At 43.4% G+C, this 26,639-nt stretch overlaps 1 protein-coding gene across 4 annotated transcripts in view; it reads left to right on the top strand.

Annotated features, from left to right (window-relative positions):
• The window catches only part of hspg2 (heparan sulfate proteoglycan 2), a 168,127-nt gene that overhangs the window by 46,543 nt on the left and 94,945 nt on the right, over positions 1 to 26,639 (top strand). For all 4 annotated transcript variants that reach the window (XM_064957386.1, XM_064957387.1, XM_064957385.1 and 1 more), the window contains exons 2-3: positions 8,353 to 8,485; positions 10,354 to 10,419. In XM_064957386.1, coding sequence (XP_064813458.1) covers positions 8,353 to 8,485; positions 10,354 to 10,419 — 199 coding nt within the window. The remainder of the gene's footprint in view (positions 1 to 8,352; positions 8,486 to 10,353; positions 10,420 to 26,639) is intronic.

The raw sequence follows: 26,639 nt of genomic DNA, 5'->3' as shown, positions 1-26,639 counted from the left end.
TGGAATAACAGTGTTTCTCAGTCAGTGTAATAGGTGTGGAATAACAGTGTTTCTCAGTCAGTGTAATAGGTGTGGAATAACAGTGTTTCTCAGTCAGTGTAATAGGTGTGGAATAACAGTGTTTCTCAGTCAGTGTAATAGGTGTGGAATAACAGTGTTTCTCAGTCAGTGTAATAGGTGTGGAATAACAGTGTTTCTCAGTCAGTGTAATAGGTGTGGAATAACAGTGTTTCTAAGTCAGTGTAAGAGGTGTGGAATAGCAGTGTTTCTCGGTCAGTGTAATAGGTGTGAATAACAGTGTTTCTAAGTCAGTGTAATAGGTGTGAATAACAGTGTTTCCCAGGGACTGACTTTCTCCCTCTTTCCCTAAAGCCTGTCATCACTCGTCCAAACGTTAAAAAAATGTCAGGCCATTTCTAAGAGGATGATAGACAGGACAAAAAGCGTGTCCTCAGCGTGTCTGTGTCTGTCTGTTTGCTTGTCCATGTGCCTGTGTGCGTACGTTTGAGCATGTGTGTGTGTGTGTGTGTGTGTGTGTGTGTGTCTCTACTCTACATATAGTCCCAAAGCTGGGGTCAGAGAGATAAAGCATTTGTCCCTGGTGCCATGAAGTGCTGTGCTCGGTGGGACTCTACACAGGGCAGCAGCCAGAAAGCTTTATAGTGTGTGTGCAGGCAGGCAGGGAAGAGCCTACCCGTGTCATGCCTTCGTCCACTTAATGCTGCTAGCTGAACTGTTTAGAGTTGTGTTCCTGTTTAAAGCCCAGGTAGCGTCGTCTCTCCTCCCTCCTCATGTCTGAGGAGATATTGTTAGGACGTAGCCGTGAAGGAAATAACATGAAGGGGTTTTCTGAATGTTGTGTTGTTCCCTGTGTTGCTGCTATCATACACCCACCACCATCTGGACTCTACAGAGATATGGAGTCTGAGCTCTTGCTTTGATCGGCATTCTCAGAAGAGGCTAGAAATGCAACCTTTTAGCACAATTAGGAAATACTGGCCCAAAGAGGAACTTTTTTACAAGATGTGTAATGCCGGAAAATTATATTGTAAGACATTTTTAATGAAGTAAACCAGTAGCTAGTTTCAGTGACAAGTTAGACCTTGCTGTATCTGTATCTGGAAGATGTCTGGTTTAGGTGGTGAAGTTGATCTCCTGGAACATTCTTCTCACGCTGTTCTCTCTTGACAGACATTGGCTGTTGGCTGTTACAGGGTCATGGTGGGGATGGGAATGCTGGACTGGTGTGTGTGTGTGTGTGTGTGTGTGTGTGTGTGTGTGTGTGTGTGTGTGTGTGTGTGTGTGTGTGTGTGTGTGTGTGTGTGTGTGTGTGTGTGTGTGTGTGTGTGTGTGTGTGTGTAAAAACAAGGTTATTTACACCATCTTATGGGCACACATCTGTCTGGCTCTGTGTCTCGCTATGATGACAGCAGATGTTTGACTCTCAAGACATGCAGGATAGCTGATGGTGCTCTACGCTACGATGGGATCTTGGAGGCGTTGTCCCAACTCCCCCTGTTCCTCCTGATCATTCTGCCCCTGCTGCTGGTCATTGATTGTTCACGGAGACAAAATGTTGGTATTCATCTCCTCTTGCACTGTAAACAGCAGCTGGGCAAACTTAGAGGGGATATCTTGTCTCGAGGCTTCACCATGTGGACTCACCTGTCCTTTGATACCCCACAGAATGTGTGCCTGTCCCTTTTTGTCTGTACCTCCTTTTACATTCTAGCAAGGCAAACGTTTGTCATTGTGAAAAGCCTAATTCAAAAGTAAACATTGGGATTCCAACAATGGGTGGAATGTGTTTTTCCCCCCCTCCCCCTCACCACTTTGCCTGGGTGTGTAGCTCCTTTACATTGACAAGGTTGGGTTGGGTGCAGAAAAATTGCAGAGCAGGTCGCAGGGTCTCAAATTATCTGTAGGGAATGATAACCACAAGACAGTGGACTTGTCCCAACTCTTAAGAGGGACACAAAGGTCACACTAGTTTTGATCTTTTTCCTGTTCTGGAAAAATCTAAAACATTTGGCGAGGGCTGGCACGGTAATGGTGTAACCGATGATTATGGATGAAAATCAAATCAAATAACCTGCTTAATAAATAGATACATAATCAATAAACAAATAATGCATTGAATATGATGATACAATTATAATAAAATACATGTTTTATACTGTATATACAGTACCAGTCAAAAGTTTGGACACACCTACTCATTCAAGAGTTTTTCTTTATTTTTTACTATTTTCTACATTGTAGAATAATAGTGAAGACATTAAAACTATGATATAACACATATGGAATTATGTAGTAGCCAAAGAAGCTTTGCACACTCTTGGCATTCTCTCAACCAGCTTCATGAGGAATGCTTTTCCAACGGTCTTGAAGGAGTTCCCAAAGATGCTGAGCACTTGTTGCCTGCTTTTCCTTCACTCTGCAGTCCAACTCATCCCAAACCATCTCAATTAGGTTGAGTGATTGTAGAGGCCAGGTCATTTGATGCAGCACCATCACTCTCCTTCTTGTTCAAATAGCCCTTACACAGCCTGGAGGTGTGATTTGGGTCATTGTCCTGTTGAATGCCTCCATGCCTCACGGTGGGAACCACAAATGCGCATATAATGCTACTCTGTGTCTCACAAAGACACAGCGATTGGAAACCTTTTACTCATCAGACCAAAGGACAGATTTCCACCGGTATAATGCCCATTGCTCGTGTTTCTTGGCCTAAGCAAGTCTCTTCTTATTATCGGTGTCCTTTAGTAGTGGTTACTTGCAGCAATTCGACCATGAAGGCCTGATTCACGCAAGACGCTGGGTCTTCCTTTCCTGTGGCGGTCCTCATGAGAGCCAGTTTCATCATAGCGCTTGATGGTTTTTGCGACTGCACTTGAAGAAACTTTCAATGTTCTTGAAATTTTCCGTGTTGACTAACCTTCATGTCTTAACGTAATGATGGACTGTTGTTTCTCTTTTGCTTATTTGAGCTGTTCTTGCCACAATATGGACTTGGTCTTTTACCAAATAGGGCTATCTTCTGTATACCACCCCTACCTTGTCACACACAACTGATTGGCTCAAATGCATTAAAAAGGAAAGAAATTCCACAAATTAACAAGGCACACCTGTTAATTGAAATACATTCCAGGTGACTACCTCATGAAGCTGGTTGAGAGAATGACAAGAGAGTGCAAAGCTGTCATCAAGGCAAAGGGTGGCTACTTTGAAGAATCTCAAATATAAAATATATTTTGATTACATGATTCCATGTGGTATTTCATAGTTTTGGTGTCTTCACTATTATTCTACAATGTAGAACATAGTAAAAAATAAAGATTAACCCTTGAATGAGTCGTTGTGTCCAAACTTTTGACTGGTAATGTATATTTATTTATCAACTTCATATTCAAGTCAGCAAACTTGACCCAAAAGCAGTAAAGTAAAAGTATGCTTAGTTTACATCTAACATCCGATATAAGGAGAGACGAGAGGAGGCAAAACTAGGACGTTTTAGAATTCTTTGTGGAATGAACAGCTGACTGAAGACGGGACTACTGGGCATTCATAAAGATGAAGCATGTGTTTGAGTCTGTTTCCACGGTAACATGGACTCTTTACAACTTGATGAAACTTTGTTGCTCCTTGTTTCAGCAAGGTGTTGTAGCAAATAATCGTTGGTTGCCTCGGTAACCCCCACCCCCCCAACCCCTTCCTACAACAGCAGCACATGCAGTCAGAAAACAAATAACCGTCATCCAAAATCCCATGACCTTCACAGCCCTATGTTTGACTGTCAGTGAAAATGTGATAACTGACACAGCATTGTTTCATGAGGAACATATCAGTTGATGAAGTTTGCCCCAAAAATGGCAATGTATCGCCCATCCAGAAAGAGAGAATAAGTGAGAGAGGGAGAGAGTGAAAGAGCGAGATATAGTGAGAGAGAGAGAGAGAGAGACAGAGAGAGAGAGAAGCCCATCGGACCCCATCCATCCCAAGGGAGTGGGACCGGGAAGCAGGAGATGATCACACCAACGGTTGGCTGGTTGGCTCCAGTGAAAAGAATTGGTGCAGTCAGCGGTTTCCTTTTGAAAAAGGCCCGGGATTGTTGTTGTAGGGTGTTCAGTCAGGGGAGAGAGGATTTGGGGGAGAGATAAAGTTATTTATTAGCCAGAGTCATTTAAACGGGAAACTCTGCCATGATGAGGGCGGATGAGAATGGGAACTGGCATGCCATGCTGACTGGTAATGCCAAGGGTGGCATGCTGCCAGGGAAGTAGTCAAACCTATAGCTCAGGTTTTGGACTGGTGGGGATGGTACTGACCCAGGGAGAGAGATTAGGGCTCTGTTTTTTTTAAGCTCATGTTTTGGAACTGAGCGAGTCGTCTGGAGACCTTGGGCAGTATCATCAAGACATTATCAAGATGATCAGGTATCAGTTAGATTTGTATGGGTTCTTTGGGTCAGTAATGTCCTTCCACAGAGATAGACTCGGGGCGGCAGGTAGCCTAATGGTTAGAGCGTTGGGCCACTAAGTGAAAGTTTGCTGGATCAAATCCCTGAGCTGACGAGGTAAAAATCTGCCGTTCTGCCCTTGAGCAAGGCAGTTAACCCACTGTTCTATGGGGGCTGAAGACGTGGCTGTTGATTTAAGGCAGTCCATGAACCTCTTTGGTTCAGAGGGGTTGGGTTCAATGTGGAAGACCCATTTCAGTTGAAAGCATTCAGTTGTACAACTTTCCCCCTTTCCCTCCCCCACTATTGAACTATTATCAAATTCTTATACCTTTGCCCTCTTCTCCAATTGCATTTAACAATATCTTCACACCTTGACTAAATCAAGGAACACCTTCTGATCACCCCCCTTTCAGTGATTTCTACTCCACTGTGAGGATGTTTTTACTAGCCCAAGAGGTGACAATCTTTCCATGACAAAGTGCTTTCTGATCCTCTGTTGAGGGCCCACTATAAAGCTCTCCTGCCTGCCTGTCCTGGGTGGATGGAGTTTAAAACATATTTAAAATATAAAAATATATCCCATTTAGCAGACGCTTTTGTCCAAAGCAACTTACAAGTCGGCTGGGGCCACTACTTTTACATATGGGTGGCCCCAGCGGGAATCAAACCCACGACGCTTGGCGTTGCAAGCGCCATGCTCTACCGACTGAGCCACACAGGACTGATTTGTGTCATCTAACTATTCTGATATCAACCTCAACTTGCCACTGGTTTCAAGACACAGTCACCTCCAAAATGATTGGCAAACTTATTGAGTATAAAAAATACTGTATAAAATAAATAATACACATGAGCAAAATGTTATGCTCAAAAATTTGAGAATTATATTATTTCATACTAATAAAATTGTTCAGAGAATAAGATTTTGCTTAACCAATTGTGAGCACTCGAGGGGTGTAAGGGTGGGAAAGGCCCACTTTTGGCCCCACCTGGTGGCCAAATGACTCGTTACAAGGTGTGACAGCTATCCCCAGAGGCTTAATAAACTGCAGCTGCACACCTTGCTGCAATTAGGGCTGCAGTAGCACAGAGGCCATGCAGGGGCATTCACATGGTAGACAGGTGCGAGGAGGATACACTGAAGCTGTGCCGCAATTGTTGGACCAGCCAGAAGAATTGAACCCCAATATGATTATGGTTTGAATCACTCTCTACCCTGGGGTAAAAGACGGTCTTCCCCAGTATTTAAGTTTACTTTAGTTATTGAATTAAATGGCCAGTGTTTGTTTTGTAGCATTTGCCATGTTTGAGTGAGAACTTTATTTTGGGACATGAAGATTCCCAAAGCTACATGTTAAGGCTTTTGAGTTAATAAATCTCCATTTGAGAACTGCATTTCCTTGTCTGACTCTTTGTTTTGCACTACAGTGCACGTGGCACACCTCTGCCTACAGAGTAATAAAAAAAAGATAGGTGTCAAAATATAAAAATAATGAATATACTTTGTGCACCCTCCCCGTGTGAGGATAATGGCACTCAGGCCTTTTCTACAATGTTTCATGAGATTGGACAACACCTTTTGGAGGGATCATTAGACCATTCCTCCATACAGAATCTATCCAGATCCTTGATGTCATTCAGTCTGCTTATGGACAGCCCTCGTCAATTAAAATCAACAGGGTTCAAGTCTGGAGACCGATGGCAATTGCAAAATGTTGTTTTTTGAGGTCACTTAACCATTTCTGTGTGCTTGGGGTCATTGTCTTGCTGGAAGATCCACTTGTGGGCAAGTTTCAGCCTCTTAGCAGAGGCAACCAGTTTTTTGCCAAAAAATGTCCTGGGACTTGGTAGAGTTCATTCTACCATTGACCTTAACCTCTTGAGACTAGGTGGCAGTGTTTGGATGAATAATGTACCCAAATGAAACTGCCTATTTCTCAGGCCCAGAAGCTAGAATATGCATATAATTAGCAGACTAGGATAGAAAACACTCTAAAGTTTCCAAAACTATCAAAATATTGTCTGTGAGTATAACAGAACTTATATTGCAGGAGAAAACCCTGAGGAAAATCCAATCAGGAAGTGCTGTTTTTTTTTAAACCTCTCTGTTCCATTGCTTTCCCTCCATTTAAAGGGATATCAACCAGATTCCTTTCCCTATGGCTTCCACATGGTGTGAACAGTCTTTAGACATAGTTTCAGGCTTTTATTCTGAAAAATGAGCAAAAATGATCACATTGTGTCAATGGATAGCTGTGTGTCCCCAGAGTTTTGCATTTAATTTTATTTTATTTAACTAGGCAAGTCTGTTAAGAACAAATTCTTATTTTCAATGACAGCCTAGGAACAGTGGGTTAACTGCCTGTTCAGGGGCAGAACGACAGATTTGTACATTGTCAGCTCGGGGGTTTGAACTTGGAACCTTCTGGTTACTAGTCCAATGCTCTAACCACTAGGGTACCCTGCCGCATGCTTGGGCAGCTTGGAGCAGACCTTTTCTCTCTCTCTCCTATTGAAAAGGCTACCGCCCGGTTGAAGTAATATTGTTTATTTATTTACTTTAACAAGGGCCCCAATATGACCAGTGGGAAGCAAAACCGCCTGATAACATCAAAGATCCACCACTATATTTTACAGTAGGAATGAGGTTATTTTCTGCATTTGTATCATCCTTTCAATGCTGAACCCACCACTGGTGTGTGTGTGGCCAAATAGCTCTATTTTAGTCTCATCTGACCATAGCACTCGGTTCCAATCAAAGTGCCAATACAGTTTCGCAAACTCCAGGCGTTTCCATTTGTTTGCTCTCAAAGGCTTTTTTTTATGGCAGCCCTTCCAAATAGCCTATTGGCATGGAGGTGGCATTTTAATTGTAGATATGGAGACTGTGACCTCCAAGATGTGACGAAGTTCTGCCAACTGTGGCCCTTGGACTCACTTTGCATTGAGGACAAAATACACTTGCGTCCTTTGCCAGTCATGTTTACCACTATTCCAGTGGTTTTAAACATGTTAATAGTGGTGATATTTTTGTTGTACCAATTGCCTGGTTTATGAAAGTAAACCATCATTTGTCTTTCATTTGAGTCTTTTGCCTTTCCCCATGGTGATGGATGAAAGGGATTGTATATGCTTGTTTCCTCATTTTTATATTCCAGTGAAACAGGAAAGCCATGGAAGGCCACAATAGTTAATTCTACTTTTTAAAAAGTAGAATGTTAATGGAGATTTTAATTTAGCTAGATTTTATTTATTGCAGTCTTTAGGATGCCAATTTTTAAATGAATATAATTAGCTACATTTTTGGGCAGAAATTGCTCTGTATTTGTATTGTGTTAAACGGTCTTTTTTGCTCATCAGTTTTTAATATATCTGAGCGTGACAATGGGTGCCCCCCTGTGGGTGCCCCCCTGTGGGTGCCCCCCTGTCGACCATGATTAGTACAAGTTTAGACAGCTGGCTAGACTAACTTACCAATCTAAAAAACAACAAAAAACAAATTGCTGACATGGGCTAACAAGAGCTGATGCACAACCAAACCAGTTATTTTTTGGGGAAGGGTTGAGCCATGGGTCTACAGGACTGCCAGTTACCCATCCCTGACCTAGATAATGAATGTTAAAGCTCCCAGCCTGTGTGAAGCTCCCAGCCTCACACCATCTCAGGTTTTGTTTTTCCTTCCACTCCAAGGCCCTGTATAATGGTCCTGCTGGGTGTAACCTAACTAACCTGGGCTTGCATCCCAAATAGCACCCTAGTGCTACTTTTGACCATAGTCCTATGAGTTATAGTGCCCCAAATAGGCAACCAGGGCTGCGTCCCAAATGGCACCCTATCTGGAGACATGAGACTAAATCTCTTAAGTAGTGTTGTGTGTTTTCTGTCTGCAGGTGGCTCAGAGCTCCAAGGTGTGGGGAGAAGTGCCGCTGCCCGAGGACCTGGATTCATCGAGGACTGTTGTCCAAAGATCTCAGCGCTTCCTGGACGATGACGAGGACTTTGCTGCCGATGAAGCATCAGGAGGTGGGGTCTAGGGTCAACACAGCTGGATCGCAAACCAGCTTTCTTTTCATAGGCAAACTTTTATTTATGATATTTTAAGATCACGATTACAATACTATACTGTACAGAACTTCATACTACCCCTGAACTGTTCCTTACAAAACTGCAAACAGTGTTAACAGTGGTCCCATCCATGGTGAACCTAACTGTTTACTGTAACTATTATCTCCACCATAATCCCCTGGGTGCACAAGGGTCTGTAATACCTACATGCTTCAAGCAGACCACCACAGTCTCTATTCCCACGAAGACCAAGGTAACCTGTCTAAATAACTATCGCCCAGTAGCACTCACATCTTTAGTCATGCAATGCTTTGAAAGGCTGGTCATGGCTCACATCGACACCATCAGCCCAGACACCCTGGACCAGCTCCCGTTGGCATACCGCCCCAACAGATCCACAGATGATGCAATCTCTATTTCCCTCTCCTACCTGGACTAGAGGAACACCTGTGTAAGAATGCTGTTCATTGACAATAGCTCGGCATTTAACACTATAGTGCCCTCCAAGCTCATCACTGAGCTCAGTACCTTGGGACTGAACACCTCCCTCTGCAACTTGGATCCCGGACTTCCGGACAGGACGCCCCCAGGTGGTGAGGGTAGGCAACAACACATCCGCCACACAGACCCTCAACATGGGCCCCTCGGGGTGCATGCTTAGACCCCTCCTGTACTCCCTATTCACCCACGATGGCCACACATGACTCCAACACCATAATTAAGTTTGCTGACGACACGACGGCGGTTGGCCTGATCACCGACCACGACGAAACAGCCTATATGAAGGGGGTCAGTGACCTGTAAGTGTCATGCCAGGACAAAAACCACTCCCTCAACTTCAGCAAGACAAAAGGAGGGCCGAGGACGCACTCATCCACATTGATGGGGCTGTAGTGGAGCTGGTCGAGAGCTTCAAGTTCGGTGTCCATGTCACTAAGGAATTATCATTGCCCACACACACCAACACCTCTTTCCCCTCAGAAGACTGAAAAGATTTGCAATGGACCCTCAGATACCCAAAAAGTTATACAGTTGCACCACTGAGAGCATCTTGACCAGCTTCATCACCGCTTGGTATGGCAACTGCTTGGTATCCGATCGCAGGGCGCTACAAAGGGTAGTGCGTATGGCCCAATACATCACTGGCATGGAGCCCCCTGCCATCCAGGACCTCTATATCAGGCGCTATCAGAGGAAGACCCTAAAAATTGTAAAGACTCCAGCCACCCAAGTCATACACTGTTCTCTCTGCTACCGCACGGCAAGCGGTACCGATGCAACAAGTCTGGAACCAGCAGGACCCTGAACAGCTTCTAACCCCAAGCCTTAAGACTGTAAATAGTTTGTTAAATTGTTAACCATCAGCTACCCGGACTATCTGCATTGACCCCTTTTGCACTAACTCTTGACTCATCGCAACTGCTACTGTTTATTATCTATCTTCTTACATAGTCACTTTATCTCTGCCTATGTGTACATACATATATGTACATCAATTACCTTGTACCCCTGCATATCAGCTCGGTACTGGTACCCCGTGTATATAGCCAAGTTATCGTTACTCATTGTGTATTTATTCTTTGTGTTATTATTTTTCTATTATTATTTTTTGTCTCTCTGCATTGTTGGGAAGGGCCCGTAACTAAGTGTTTAATTGTCAGTCTACACCGGTTGTTTGACCAAGCATGTGACAAATACAATTTGATTTGACCCTGCTGCACTTCAGACATATACATGTATGTTCCACCTGTTGAGTAAATGAATGAGTCCTCCCTCGTCCTCCCTGTGCTAACATTCTGACCACACCTCTTTTATCTTCCCCGTAGATCTGCCCAGTGGAGAGGAGGATGGAAGCACGCCAGAACCCACAGTGGTGACTGAGATCAGCACAAGTAAGAACCCTGAGCCCTCAGCCCTGAGCATAACACTCCCTGCACTCTTGGAAGAAAAACCACATGGTGGGCTAAAAATAGATTCTAATAAACAAACACACATCCCCCACCAGGGTTGCCTCATTTAAATGGCCACCTGTCCCATAGATGTGTACAAAACATTAAGATCACCTGCTCTTTCCATGACATAGACTGACCAGGTGAATCCAGGTGAAAGCTATGATCCCTTATTGATGTCACTTATTACATCCACGTCAATCAGTATAGATGAAGAAGTTTAAAGAATGATTTTTAAGCCTTGAGACAATTGAGACATGGATTGTGTATGTGCTGCCATTAAGAGGGTGAATGGGCAAGACAAAACATTTGCCTTTGAACTAGGTATGGTAGTAGGTGCCAGGCTCACCGGTTTGTGCCAAGAACTGCAATGCCGCTGTTCTTTTGTTCCGCTACGTTTCGCCTGTGTATAAAGAATGGTCCACAAAGCAAAGGATATGCAGCCAACTTGACAACTGTGGGAAGCATTGGAGTCAAAATGGGCCAGCATCCCTTTGGAACGCTTTTGACACCTTTCAGAGTCTATTCCTGGACAAATTGAGGCTGTTCTGAAGGCAAAGGGGGTGGGGGGGACTAGGGCTGTTACAGAAATCGTATTACTGCCACACTGGCAGTCACGAGTCATGAAGGCAGTCAAATTCCATGTGACCGTTTAGTCACGGTAATTAGGCTTCTCCTAGCTCTGATGCTGCTGATGGTCGTTAGTAGCCTACCAAACTTGCTAACTGCCTGGATCTCAGCACTCTATTCTCCCTCGAATCATGCAAATGTAATCGAAAATCAAATCAAACACTTCATGAGAGCCCATGAGCTCATGTTGCGCAACATTTCTATAGGCTATGCAATTGCGTGAGAAAACATTCATGGCCTCTTATTAAAAATAAGGGGCTCCATCAGCTTTCTATAGGCTAGGCAAAAAAATAAACCTCCTCTCACTGTCAACTGCGTTTATTTTCAGCAAACTTAACATGTGTAAATACTTGTATGAACATAAGTTTCAACAACTGATACATAAACTGAACAAGTTCCACAGACATGTGACTCACAGAAATTGAATAATATGTCCCTGAACAAAGGGGGGGGGGGTCAAAATCTAAAGTAACAGTCAGTATCTGGTGTGGCCACCAGCTGCATTAAGTACTGCAGTGCATCTCCTCCTCGTGGACTGCACCAGATTTGCCATTTCTTGCAGTGAGATGTTACCCCACTTTTCCACCAAGGCACCTGCAAGTTACCGGACATTTCTGGGGGAATGGCCCTAGTCCTCACCCTCCGATCCAACAGGTCCCAGATGTGCTCAATGGGTTTGAGATCCGGGCTCCTCGCTGGCCATGGCAGAACACGAGCAGTATGGCTGGTGGCATTTTCATGCTACAGGGTCATGTCAGGATGAGCCTGCAGGAAGGGTATCACGAGGAAGATGTCTTCCCTGTAACGCACAGCGTTGAGTTTGCCTGCAATGACAACAAGCTCAGTCCAATGATGCTGTGACACACCGCCCCAGCCCCAGACGGACCCTCCACCTCCAAATCTATCCCGCTCTAGAGTACAGGCCTCAGTGTAACGCTCATTCCTTCGACAATGAACACAAATCCGACCATCACCCTGGTGAGACAAAACCGTGACTCGTCAGTGAAGAGCACTTTTTGCCAGTCCTGTCTGGTCCAGCGACGGTGGGTTTGTGCCCATAGGCGACGTTGTTGCCGGTGATGTCTGGTGATGACCTGCTTTACAACAGGCCTACAAGCCTTCAGTCCAGCCTCTCTCAGCCTATTGCGGACAGTCTGAGCACTGATGGAGGGATTGTGCGTTCCTGGTGTAACTCGGGCATTTGTTGTTGCCATGCTGTACCTGTCCTGCAGGTGTGATGTACCGATCCCGTGCAGGAGTTGTTACACGTGGTCTGCCACTGCGAGGACGATCAGATGTCCGTCTTAGGCGTCTCACAATACGGACATCGCAATTTATTTCCCTGGCCACATCTGCAGTCCTCATGCCTCCTTGCAGCATGCCTAGCACGTTCACACAGATGAGCAGGGATCCTGGGCATCATTCTTTTGGTGTTTTTCAGAGTCAGTAGAAAGGCCTCTTTAGTGTCCTAAGACCTTAATTGCCTACTGTCTGTAAGCTGTTAGTGTCTTAACAACTGTTTTTTTGCAGAGTTTATATTTATTTCGCAACTTTCCAAATGTTAAGCACATTGCTTCTCTTTACAACAGGAGTATAGCCTACCTGGCTGGCATGACAATTAACCAAATCATAGTTGCACACCTCATGTTGTCGAGGCCTATATGTTTTGATAACGTTTGTATCACTAAAATGGCCAAATAACTTCAAATGAAGCACATTATTCCGCTTTACAACAGCTGTAGAGCCTAACTGGCATACATACCCAGCATTCGAGTTTCAAGCTTGGGGAAGATAATTTCCACCATAAAAATGACCTTTCATGAACGCCACAGCCCTACGGTCACACACTCAATATTAGGCAGGTATTCCTAATGGTTTTTTATACTCAGTGTACATGATTATCTACAGTATCCACACAATGGTGGGTCTTTTAGACGAAACTGATGATTTGTTAAACACCACCTCATTACATAGAGGGTCTTCCACAGCAAAATTTACTGGCAGTGGAATTTCACTCCTTGCTTGTTGAAACGTTTCTGTGAGGGCCTTATTTAGTCGATCTGTGGAAGAGATCACTCGTCTGTGGTGTCTTCCCCCATCTGTGATTGTGGGTTCCGCTGAGTGTGTGTGTGTGTGTGTGTGTACGTGCGTGCATGCGCTTGTTTGAATGCATCCAGGAGAAACTGTCTGTTAGTCTGTCTCTGGATGGTGTCCCCCTCACATCCGGCTGCGCCATCTTTCACAGGGCTGAGTCTCTGGTCATAACACAGGGAGGCAGATTTTTGCCCGAGATGTAAACATTCACATCTCTTCCTTTCGTCCAATGGCTGAGGTGAAAACACAAGCACATGAAAGAGAAGATAAACAATACAGAGCTGAAGCAAACATCACCAACACCTTTGTTTTGCATTCCTCAATAGATACGCACGGCGCAGCTTAATGTGACCATGCCCCTGAGTAGACTACAGTCATAGGGTACTCCCGTTACTCCCATGTAATTAGCTTAACTTTGGCGGGATCCTAAGCAAACCGCTGACACTTTTTCAGCAGCCTCACGTGTCGTTATGAACATACTTGGCTGTCACAACAACAAATGATTTTCATGATACTTATTCTGCCCCTCAAAAATGTGTTGCCCGACCTGCTAACACTGGCAGTAAAGATAGTATAGCTGTCCCATTAAACTTACATCACTGTTTGTTTACCTCTAGCATGTTTTGCCAGTTAGCTGGCAATATCCAAATGCAGATGAATATTATAGCTGTTACTTGGATGGATACAGCTCACTAGTCCTTACTACAAGTTAACTAGCAAACTTGAATTCACCCTCTCATCTGACACATGTAGGAATAAATCACGTGTGAAAATGTTCACTTGAAAAAAATATCGTGTGACGCGTGGTTTTCGGACACAAAGTTTTTTTTAGTTTTTTTTATACATGTACATTTTTTTGATTTGAACAAATCCCATGTGAAAACCAAAACTGAACATGAGTCAGATGCGTGGTTTTCGGACACGTGTGAAGTTTTACATAGATTTCTCACGTGTAAGTGTTTCACATGACACGTGGTTTCCCAACATTTCACGTGAGTCTAAGTTTCACCTGTGTGCTTTTGTATCTGGCAGGATTAAAACCTGGGTCTCCCAGGTCTCCTTGAGAACCCAATGTTTTGACCATTATGTTGATTGTTCAATTCAAAATAGGGCTGTCAAATGTAATAAAATAAAAAAAATCCAGTTAATAGCAAGGATTTGCTGTGATTTATCGCATATTCGGAATTTGCTCAAATTGAGCGGTAATTTGAGATGTCAATATTCTTGTAATTCTTTTTATATAGAACATCTTGATTTTTGTCCAAATTAATAGTTAGCAAAATGAGGTGAATTGATAAAGCACACTTTCTTTAACCTCAATGTCAACTTTTGACATCGCATTGTTGTTTTTAGCTGTATAGATGTTGTATTTTCGATTTAAGGCTTTCCTACAATGTGATTAATCAACAACAAAAAATAAGCGCACTAAAATTACAAAAGGTTAACTGATTAAAACTCAAAATCATCTCTTTGTAGAAATGTGTCTGTTCACATTAATTCCAAAAGCAAACGCAGTGAGCTTAAATTTAACGTTTAGAGTTCACATGTTAACACTACTCTTAAAAAAAATATATATATATATATTTTTATATACATGTGAGGAGAATAACATGTGATCACCTTACATGGACTAGTAACTGGAAGGTTGCAAGTTCAAACCCCCGAGCTGACAAGGTACAAATCTGTCGTTCTGCCCCTGAACAGGCAGTTAACCCATTGTTTCTAGGCCGTCATTGAAAATAAGAATTTGTTCTTAACTGACTTGCCTAGTTAAATAAAGGTAAAAAATAAATAAATAAATTGCAAGTTCCCATATGAAAATCACATTTGCAGTTTCACATGTAAGAACTCCAAATGTGTAAATCTCACTTTCACATGTGAAAAACAATGACATTGGAAGAAGCGAAAAGAACAGAGAAGTGGCTTATTTTTATTCTGTTTTCTGGTTTGTACGCATGGTTACGTTTTCAAAATCTATAGGTTACATGTTTAACTAAACTGTGATGAGTTTTCTGGTCATTTTTATGTATGTTTTAATTGTTTTGACCGAGTGAAAAACAAGAGAGATTTTCAGGAGTGTAGACAGGCTAAGTATATCTAGCTAGTTCACTTTTATATGCAAGTCAATGAGAACAAGATGGCGTTTCGGATTGATTTGTTTAAATATCCGTTATAAATGTTTTTGGCTCTTAAATGGTTTTATTTTTTACAAATGAGGGCTCATATTGAGTGTATTTGCATGTGTACATTTGAACCTTGCATATTGATATGTATTTTAGAAGGTTACTTTTTATGACATTTGTATCTAATGGTCGCATGCTAATTGTTAACCGCTAGCTAGCTTAGTGATAGGCGATAGCTAGCCTTTCATTTCACCCTAGCTAGCTAGCTTCTGTTATTGTTAGATGTCCAATGTTTTTTTTTCATTTAATCTAAAGGCCTAACAGGGATTTTTATGTATTTTAAAATGTGTACATGCATTTGCTTTTGGAAGGAATGTGAAGAGATACTGTTCTGCAAAGAGATGATTTTTGAAATAGGGCTGTCAGAGTTAATCCGTTAACTCAAATTCACTTTTTTTAATTTTAGTGCACTGTAAAAAAAAAGAAGTGATTAATCATATTGTCTGAAAGCGTTGAACATACACTGAAAACATCCAAAATACATAATCTATACAGTTAAAAACAACAATACGATGTCAAAGGTTGGCATTGAGGTTAAAGAAAAGTGTGCTTTATCAAAAAATAGGAATAATGAAAGTTGTTTCTGTGATCTATCCTTTTAAAAAAAGCATTATAGGGAAAACAGTTAACACATGTGAAATGGCTGTTTAAAAACAAAAAGTTGTAAGGGTTTCTTCACCGAAATGGCTCAGCACTGAGGCCTAGCAAGCTGGATATGTCCAGGTAAGGAGTACAAAAGTCCTTCAACTGTACACCTCCTTTATTGAAGCATCCAGAGTTAGCCATGACTAAGCAGGTGAGTTACGGGTTGCGCACAGCATTAGCAGATCACACTCGCAGTAGTAGATTTAAAGTCTCTAAGCCTCCAACAGTCAATTTGGAGCACATGAGTGGTTTGTTGACCCATTTGATGAATATAGATGTGAACACACCAGACACCACTTGGGGCGTGTTTGTAGTTCTCGGCCAAAATCCTGCTGGGAAGCTTGGATTAGTGGCCTCGGGGTCAAATGAGATTTGGCAGATATGCATTACACACTACACAAAAGTGTATTCAAATACAAAAGGAAGTGGGAAAGTCTGAAAATATCATTGAGAATATATGGGATTTCTGGGGTTTTCCACCGAATAATTGTCTGATAAACCATCAAGTCTAACTGTTCTACTGTACCGACATGCTTTTCCTACACTGGAGTCTTTTTTGCTACTGCTATCACGAAGAACTTGCTATTTCTGGCAGTAAAAATGTCTATTTTAACTTTCGCTCTTCAGTTCAGTTAGTGTTACAATTTGGACTTGTTGTTCGTAAATATCCATGACTAAGTACTGTATCCATTACTCAGACAGAATTTTCTGTTTCAGAATCGAAAATCTGCCTTGTCTGGCAGCGGTGAAGGCCGGGGCAACAGTGTGCTGTGCTCACTGTTCCATTATATGACAGCAGTTGGGAAGGAACATTACTGGTTTCCTGAGTTGGATTTGTCTGGTCAACGCGTTGGTGCAGAGTCTTCCTGTCCAGCGGGTTGTCCTTGTGGCATGTAGGCCCTCGGCTCTCCTTCCTCCCCCGAGTGATGGAAGTAGAGGTGCCACTTCTGCACCCATTATGATGCACATACTGTTGTGTTTGCTGTGTTGAAGATTCCGCCCTTTCCTAGTCTCTCAGGGACCTAACATTTGAACCGGTTGATCTGGCATTTGAAGCTGTGTGAGAAACAAATCCAGAGTCTTTAACCGTTATTTTCAACCTCTTGTCTATTGTCTTTTGGTCCACTGAAGGTTCTGAAGTTCAGTTCAGCATGGTCCCTCCCAACCTCCTCTCTTGACCTCTGCAGCAAATCTCGATACAGTTCTATGGGAGACATCTTCCAGCCTGTCTTTCATCTCTCGGTATTCCACTGGTTCACATGCACCCGCCTCCTTGCAGACATTCCTAGAGCAGCCAGAGAACATTGTTTAGAGCCATAGAAACAGAGGTTAGTTAGAGAGTTCTTCCCAATGCTAATTTTAAACCAGAGGCTTCAAAATTCACTCTCTCCAGTCTGACTAGGTCTGTCTTCCCTTGGTTTAAAGGCATTTCATCACAGACTACATTGACCTCGAGACTGTTTGGTTATTTATTGTTTTTTGTGATGTTTGAAATCACATCTGCAAACAGTAGGTGGAAATGTATATACAATGTGTCATGTAGTCTTACACTAATTTATTTTAAAACAATTCAAACATACATAATTAATCCCCTTTAATTAATATTTGAAATTATTTCCAGCAAAAACTTGTTTAAGATGGGTCAAAGGGCCTCCAGGAAGTTTGTTTTAACTTTGGGGTCATGGGAAGATTCTCACAATGCCCTCCCTGTATATACACAATTAAAAACATGACATTACATTTCACCACACATTAAGTGTGTGCCCTTAGGCCACTACTCTACTACCACATACACTACATTACCAAAAGTATGTGGACACCTACTCATCAAACATCTCATTCCAGAATCATGGGCATTAATATGGAGTTGGTCCCACGTCTGTTGCTATAACAGCCTCCACTCTTCTGGGAAGGCTTTCCACTAGATGTTGGAACATTGCTGCAGGAACTTACTTTCATTCAGCCACAAGAGCATTAGTGAGGTTGAGCAATGATGTCTGGTGATTCGGCCTGGCTCGCAGTCAGCGTTCTAATTCATCCCAAAGGTATTAGATGGGGTTGAGATCAGAGCTCTGTGCAGGCCAGTCAAGTTCTTCCACACTGATCTTGACAAACCATTTCTGTATGAACCTCACTTCGTGCACGGGCCATTGTCATGCTGAAACAGGAAAGGGCCTTCCCCAAACTGTTGCCACAAAGTTGGAAGCACAGAATCATCAACAATGTTGTTGTATGCTGTAGCATTAAGATTTCCCTACACTAGAACTAACCACTAACCACACCATGAAACACATCACCAGACCATTATTCCTCCTCCACCAAACTGTACAGTTGGCACTATGCATTTGAGCAGGTAGCATTCTCATGGCAATATCGTCCACTACTAAGTTGTCAGACCCAAATGGCTTGTCGTTTTTGATAGACAACAATCATTTTTTCACCTCTTCCACACTCACTTCACAGAATTCCAAATTACAACGTTGTCTTTCAAAATGTGGTCAGTTAGATTCTGAACTTGTTGCTGGCAGGTCATGCCCAAGTTTGCTAATCTTGCCAATGAAAAAAATCATTAAAATAATTGACAATATCAGTGGGTTTTGTGATGAATAAGCCATCTGATTCAATGAGTGATGGAGCTGAGTTAGCCTTTTTGCCAAAAATGTATTTAAGGTGGCCCGAAGCTTTTCACTATCATTATTTATCTAATTTATCTTTGTTTCATAGTACAGTGTGACGTGTGATGTGTGTGTCAGTCATTGGCGTTGTTTGTCAGACTGCCTGGGCTCTCAGATAGTCACACCGACACGGGGCAGAAGGACAAGCGGCGGAAGCTGCAGTTATGTTGGTGTGTTCTTTGTTGTTCTGCTCAGGCCTTCTCGGAGGGGGTCACTGGTCGCACTCAGACACACCTGACGTGAACAGGGGGCAGAAAGCTGAGCAGTACTTGCTACGGGAGGAAGGGATAGTGTGTGATAGGAGGACTACTCATGGGAGGATAAGAAAAATAAAACAACTGTAGTATTTTAGGACACTGTCTGATGGGGTTAAGCATTTCAATTTCATCCCTTAATCCTTGATTGTTTATTAGTTCACAGTGCCAAGGCATTGTCTTTGATTATTATTCAGTGTCAGTACGAATGGTTTTACTGAATGGTTCCCAAACTGTGGGACCCAAAGCATTATTTTAATATTATTTTTTTGAACAAATGCTTACATTTTCTTCAGGGGAATATTAGCCTGGAGTGTCGGTCACAATTAAAGCTGTTCCTTACGTTTTTCTTCAGATTCAAGCATAAATAATGGCGCAGCCCTTAATTGCTGCTCTTGACAACATAATTTGTGGCTCCCGATAATAATCTGTTATGAGTTCGAACTGGTGACTGTGGCTCTGCCTGCACTCTTCTCTTCTTTCTCCTGAACAAACCCTCACATCTCTGTGCTGGCTTAGAACACATAAAATAGGGCAGTCAAATTGAACATGGTAAATTCATACACACGGATAAGAATGATATCTTTCGAAATGTTTTCCAAATGGAGAAAGTTTATTTTTCTCAAAATGAGTGATAGTTGCTAATGGTTATATTGGGCTTAATTTTAAGAGTTGAAAGCCAACTTTGGCATTATTATTATTCTAAAATATATGGTGTCTAGTAGGCTATAGAATTAGAGGGCTGTTTCTCTGAATCTCAGGCAGTAGGCTCAAGAAAGTCAATTTGTCTCCCCAGAGGCAGCTTGCCTATCTTCCAGACTCTGACAAGCAGTAGCAGGTCTCTAGGCATAAGCAACATAAACACTTAGATTTTAGGAGGTCAGTCAGGGTCACAACTTACTTTCAGATAGGCTAGTACAATACACAATGTGAAACTTCTCAATTTGGTATCAGCAGTTTCCCTCTTATGTCAGTCACTGACACTCACTAAATTAGCCCATGTCAGCTAAAATGTTATAGATTGCTAGGTCTAGCCAGCTATCTAAACCTTGTAGTAATCATGGCCGAATTATTGATTGGGCATGCAGGGCCAAAACGTTAGCAACAGCCCTGAGTAGCAGCAATCTATCCCCTGAGAAGCAGCAATCTATCCCCTGAGAAGCAGCAATCTATCCCCTGAGAAGCAGCAATCTATCCGCTGAGAAGCAGCAATCTATCCCCTGAGAAGCAGCAATCTATCCCCTGAGAAGCAGCAATCTATCCCCTGAGAAGCAGCAGTCTGTCCCCTGAGAAGCAGCAATCTATCCCCTGAGAAGCAGCAATCTATCCCCTGAGAAGCAGCAATCTGTCCCCTGAGAAGCAGCAATCTATCCCCTGAGAAGCAGCAGTCTATCCCCTGAGAAGCAGCAATCTATCCCCTGAGAAGCAGCAATCTGTCCCCTGAGAAGCAGCAATCTATCCCCTGAGAAGCAGCAGTCTATCCCCTGAGAAGCAGCAATCTGTCCCCTGAGAAGCAGCAATCTGTCCCCTGAGAAGCAGCAATCTGTCCCCTGAGAAGCAGCAATCTGTCCCCTGAGAAGCAGCAGTCTATCCCCTGAGAAGCAGCAATCTGTCCCCTGAGAAGCAGCAATCTATCCCCTGAGAAGCAGCAATCTATCCGCTGAGAAGCAGCAATCTCCCCTGAGAAGCAGCAATCTATCCCCTGAGAAGCAGCAATCTATCCCCTGAGAAGCAGCAGTCTGTCCCCTGAGAAGCAGCAATCTATCCCCTGAGAAGCAGCAATCTATCCCCTGAGAAGCAGCAATCTATCCCCTGAGAAGCAGCAATCTATCCCCTGAGAAGCAGCAATCTGTCCCCTGAGAAGCAGCAATCTGTCCCCTGAGAAGCAGCAATCTATCCGCTGAGTAGCAGCAATCTATCCGCTGAGAAGCAGCAATCTCCCCTGAGAAGCAGCAATCTATCCCCTGAGAAGCAGCAATCTATCCCCTGAGAAGCAGCAGTCTGTCCCCTGAGAAGCAGCAATCTATCCCCTGAGAAGCAGCAATCTATCCCCTGAGAAGCAGCAATCTATCCCCTGAGAAGCAGCAATCTATCCCCTGAGAAGCAGCAATCTATCCCCTGAGAAGCAGCAATCTATCCCCTGAGAAGCAGCAATCTGTCCCCTGAGTAGCAGCAGTCTATCCCCTGAGTAGCAGCAGTCTGGCCCCTGAGTAGCAGCAATCTATCCCCTGAGAAGCAGCAATCTATCCCCTGAGAAGCAGCAATCTATCCCCTGAGAAGCAGCAATCTGTCCCCTGAGTAGCAGCAGTCTATCCCCTGAGTAGCAGCAGTCTGGCCCCTGAGTAGCAGCAATCTATCCCCTGAGTAGCAGCAATCTATCCCCTGAGAAGCAGCAATCTGTCCCCTGAGAAGCAGCAATCTGTCCTCTGAGAAGCAGCAATCTATCCCCTGAGAAGCAGCAATCTATCCCCTGAGAAGCAGCAATCTATCCCCTGAGAAGCAGCAATCTGTCCCCTGAGAAGCAGCAGTCTGTCCCCTGAGAAGCAGCAATCTATCCCCTGAGTAGCAGCAATCTGTCCCCTGAGTAGCAGCAATCTGTCCCCTGAGTAGCAGCAATCTATCCCCTGAGAAGCAGCAATCTGTCCCCTGAGTAGCAGCAATCTGTCCCCTGAGAAGCAGCAATCTATCCCCTGAGTAGCAGCAATCTATCCCCTGAGAAGCAGCAATCTATCCCCTGAGAAGCAGCAATCTGTCCCCTGAGAAGCAGCAATCTGTCCCCTGAGTAGCAGCAATCTATCCCCTGAGAAGCAGCAATCTGTCCCCTGAGTAGCAGCAATCTGTCCCCTGAGTAGCAGCAGTCTATCCCCTGAGTAGCAGCAATCTATCCCCTGAGTAGCAGCAGTCTATCCCCTGAGTAGCAGCAATCTATCCCCTGAGTAGCAGCAATCTATCCCCTGAGTAGCAGCAATCTATCCCCTGAGAAGCAGCAATCTGTCCCCTGAGTAGCAGCAGTCTATCCCCTGAGTAGCAGCAATCTATCCCCTGAGAAGCAGCAGTCTGTCCCCTGAGAAGCAGCAGTCTGTCCCCTGAGTAGCAGCAATCTATCCCCTGAGAAGCAGCAATCTGTCCCCTGAGTAGCAGCAATCTATCCCCTGAGAAGCAGCAATCTATCCGCTGAGAAGCAGCAGTCTATCTTCTGAGAAGCAGCAATCTGTCCGCTGAGAAGCAGCAATCTATCCCCTGAGAAGCAGCAATCTATCCCCTGAGAAGCAGCAATCTATCCGCTGAGAAGCAGCAGTCTATCTTCTGAGAAGCAGCAATCTGTCCCCTGAGTAGCAGCAATCTGTCCCCTGAGTAGCAGCAATCTATCCCCTGAGAAGCAGCAGTCTGTCCCCTGAGAAGCAGCAATCTATCCCCTGAGAAGCAGCAGTCTGTCCCCTGAGTAGCAGCAATCTATCCCCTGAGAAGCAGCAATCTATCCCCTGAGAAGCAGCAGTCTGTCCCCTGAGAAGCAGCAATCTATCCCCTGAGAAGCAGCAATCTATCCCCTGAGAAGCAGCAATCTATCCCCTGAGAAGCAGCAATCTATCCCCTGAGAAGCAGCAATCTGTCCCCTGAGAAGCAGCAATCTGTCCCCTGAGAAGCAGCAATCTATCCCCTGAGAAGCAGCAATCTAGGCCCCTGAGAAGCAGCAATCTGTCCCCTGAGAAGCAGCAATCTAGGCCATAATTCTGGGGGAAAGCACTAAACATGTTTATGCAACATAATAATCACCCTTAGAATCGTTCCCAAACCACTTTAATTTGTATTTAAAATGAAGAATATCTACAATACAAATTGCCCCCACCCTAGTCAAAAAAGGAATGTGACATTGCACAATAGTAAACTGGCTTATTTTCCTTCATTTTTTTCCCTTCTTGATTTCAATATGAACGAGGAACCAGGTACTGGTATTTGTAAGTACTCTTTCTTAGTCAGAAAAAGGCTAAATTTAAGAACTACATTTGAATAGTTAACATACTGTATATTAGTGTAACAATAGTAGCAGTTAATTTAATCGGGGGGGAGGGGATGTCCGTCATGATGAAAGGGGGCATGGGAAGCAGTTTACTCATCCACTCCAGCTCTGGGCCCTTGATGCTGCTACAGTCGGTTGTGCCAATAACAGTTCATGTTGCCTTGGAAAAGTGGACTTTTCCTCTCCTCTTTAGCAAACACTTCTTCAAGAGATTTAGTTTACACAGTTTGTTACGGTTTCAGATACAATTCTCAACTTATTTGTAGTAGTAGATGGTAACAAATACATCTGTCTAATTGACCTACATTACTGACAGGATGTCAGTGGGGGGTTATCGCTGATGTCAGTTGGATATCAACTAATCTCTGTCCCGCAAATCTAATCCTGCATGTGTTCTCATCAGGCCAGCAAGTCGATTTGGCTACTTGAGGGTAAATATTAAGATGTACTTTGGATATAAATACTACGGAACATCCCAATGAAAATATGTGAATAGGTAATGGTGGTTCACTTATCTAGCTGATTATTCAATAGTCTCAAGTTCCCTCCAGTGCAGAGTTTGTTTTCATTGTGTATTTCAGTTCGACATGGTTTCCTGCTCTACGTTTTGGGAGTAAACAACTGTCCATTATCATAGTGATAATCCTTCTCCTGGGATTCGCTAAACGGTTTACAGCTTTTCTTCCGGTAGTTTGAAAAAGCTAATTCACATTACCTGCTGAAATGACCAAAAGAATGGGAAACAAAACTACCCACAACTCTTTGATCTAGTAAAAACTCAGATAGTCACTGAAACAGTGTTTACCCTACGGAGTCGTCGACGGCAAACAGTAAGTAGCCCAGGACTTAACAGGAGAGTTTAGCCACGAACGCTCTGCTCTCTGCTCTTTTTTCTTTCTCTCATGGCAGCAATTCGACTGTGACAAGGATCGCAACATTTCCAGTAGCTCTTTGAAGTTGTGCAGATGCTTCATTAACACTAATTAGGTTGGGTCACCATGAACTGGACTACCGACAAACCCTTTAGCCTTTAGGGATGGGGCCGCCACCGCCACCCTTTTGACACGCACCACACTGTCATTGTTCTATGTATTTGACAGGAACATATAGGCACTTCTATGCTGTTTCTGGAGAATGTTACTGTGAAGCAGAGCTGGCTGAAGCCATCTGTCCTCTAGAGACGTGACTTCTGTTTTTAGAGCGTCAACTTACATCGATCCCTTCATTAAAATCGTACGAGCTTCCTCGCCAAGCAAGGGAGGGGCATGCATCATAGATTCTCTCTAGTCTATTCAATGATATTGTCTCAGCGAAGGCCCGTGTGTGTTTCTGTGTGCGCAGCAGGGGCACGGCTGGATCCAGCATACCTACTTGATTATATAGGCTTCACCAGCAGTTCAAGTTTATGACAGGGGACTTGCAACAGACTCTGGACTGGAGCCTTTTTAAGAGTTCCTCCAGCTCGGATCTCACTGTAAGAGTTAGCATTGCATAATGCTTATTATTGCACTGATATAAATGCAAATGAGATTTGTATTATTATTATGTTTTTCTTTGCAGAATAGTCTACTACAGTGATATAATGTTTATTATAAACTGGGTAGTTCGAGCCCTGAATGTTGATTGGTTGACAGCAGTGGTATATAAGACCGTATACCACGGGTATGAAAAAACATATATTTTTACTGCTGAAATTACATTGGTAACCAATAGCAATAAGGCACCTCAGGGGTTTGTGATATGTGGCCAAATTACCACGGCTAAGAGCTGTATCCAGACACTCCTCGTTGCGTCGTGCTTAAGAACAGCCCTTAGCTGCGGTATATTGACCATGTACCACACCCTATAGGCCCTTATTGCTTAAATGACCTAGTATAAATGTTTACACAATGAGAATTTCTTCTCAAACTCTTGCTCAATGTCTTTCAGAGCATGTCCTCTGGTCTAACCAAAGCAATGGAAGAATGATTGAGTCATCAGAAAATAGTCCCATTGTCTCTTCCAGTGTGATATGTATTGCACTGGTTCTTAGTGAGAAATCAGTCCAGTCTCCCAGCCTTTTCCATCCTAATGGGAACAACAGGAAGTGCCAACTCCTAGTTGACGCTCCGAGTCCGAAACCCCCTTTTTTTTTACAGAGTGGATCCAACCATCAGAGAAGCAGGCTGCTTTCCAAATATCTCCCTCTTCCCTAAATAGTGCACTACTTTTGACGAGAGCCCTGTGGTCAAAAGTAGTGCACTACTTTTAAGCTTTCATTTTGTGACGCACACGCAAATGCAGAGAGTGGAGGGAAGTGTGTTCAGTCTGAAGGATTTCCATTCAGCTCCCAGTGATATATTGACATAATTCCCTAAGAGATAACCTCTGACCTTCTTCCCTGGACTCTGTCATGCAACGGAGCTTTGTCATTGGTTTTTCCATTCAGTGCGTTGGTCATTTATCATCAAGCTCACACTGGAATGAGTGGGTGAATGGACACGCATGTCAAAGGAGCATTGCAGGTCGTATCACTCATTGCAGTGTGATCAGATACACTGCTGCTATACTCTTTAGATTCTACATATATTGAGGACTGTCATGTCAGATATTTTTTGAATGTACAGTATTTGTCATTTTATCATTACATTTGAAGTACTTTGCTCTGTGAATGGACATTAGCATTGAATGTATGGGTCATTACAGATGCACTGTAAATTATAGACAACTGTTTAGCATTTTTACATTTTATTGTTGTTAACATTGTAAGTTCCCTCTCTGTGACAAGTGGCAGTGATGTCAGAGGAATATCACATTGCAGATACACTGCTGCTATACGATATAGTGTACAACTCATGCAACTCAGACTCGTGTGTTCTGATATTCATTAAATGTGTGTCTCATTTATCATCTGGTTCACATATGTCTATGTGACGTGACGTTAAAGACAGTGGGATGTAACAAATCTACTGATAGACTGCAACCACATTTAATATGCTGTAGTTCCATTGGATTTACATTACACATCAGGATTCTATAGAGAGAGCTCAAAAAGTACTCGCACTCAAACCAACAGTCATTGGTTATCACAGACTTGTCCTTGTGCCCTACGAGTTATTTTCACACTGTTCACACGTCCCGATTTTCAATTTCCACAAAGCTCAGCCCTCCTCACAATTCATTCAGTCTGAATAGCCCAGGGACTTTCTCTTAGTTGTGCAACTGTTTCTGTTGAGAGAACTCTCTTGAGAAATGTTCTGTTCTTTCTAATCAACGCTTTCCATTTTTTCTTTCCCCTCACACTCCGTGCCACACTCACCTGCCTTGAGTAACTCTGTCCTTTTTCCTGATTCGTCTCACTTGTTCTTGTTTTCTCTTTTGACTCCTATTTTTTATTTTTTATTATTGAACCTTTATTTATCCAGGCAAGTCAGTTAAGAACAAATTCTTATTTACAATGACGGTCTACTCCAGCCAAACCCAGACGACGCTGGGCCGATTGTGAGCCGCCCTATGTGACTCCCAATCACGGCTGGATGTGATACAGCCTGGATTTGAACTAGGGACTATAGTAATGCCTCCTGCACTGAGATGCAGTGCCTTAGACTGCTGCGTCACTCGGGAACCCCCTATCTTCGACCCACCCTACTCCCCTTACCATAGCACTGCTGGTGGAACCTCCATT

This window comes from Oncorhynchus masou, chromosome 33 (assembly GCF_036934945.1).
Source record: "Oncorhynchus masou masou isolate Uvic2021 chromosome 33, UVic_Omas_1.1, whole genome shotgun sequence".
NCBI lineage: Eukaryota > Metazoa > Chordata > Actinopteri > Salmoniformes > Salmonidae > Oncorhynchus > Oncorhynchus masou.
Note: the sequence above shows the minus strand (reverse complement) of the source record. Positions and strands in the feature narration are given on the sequence as shown.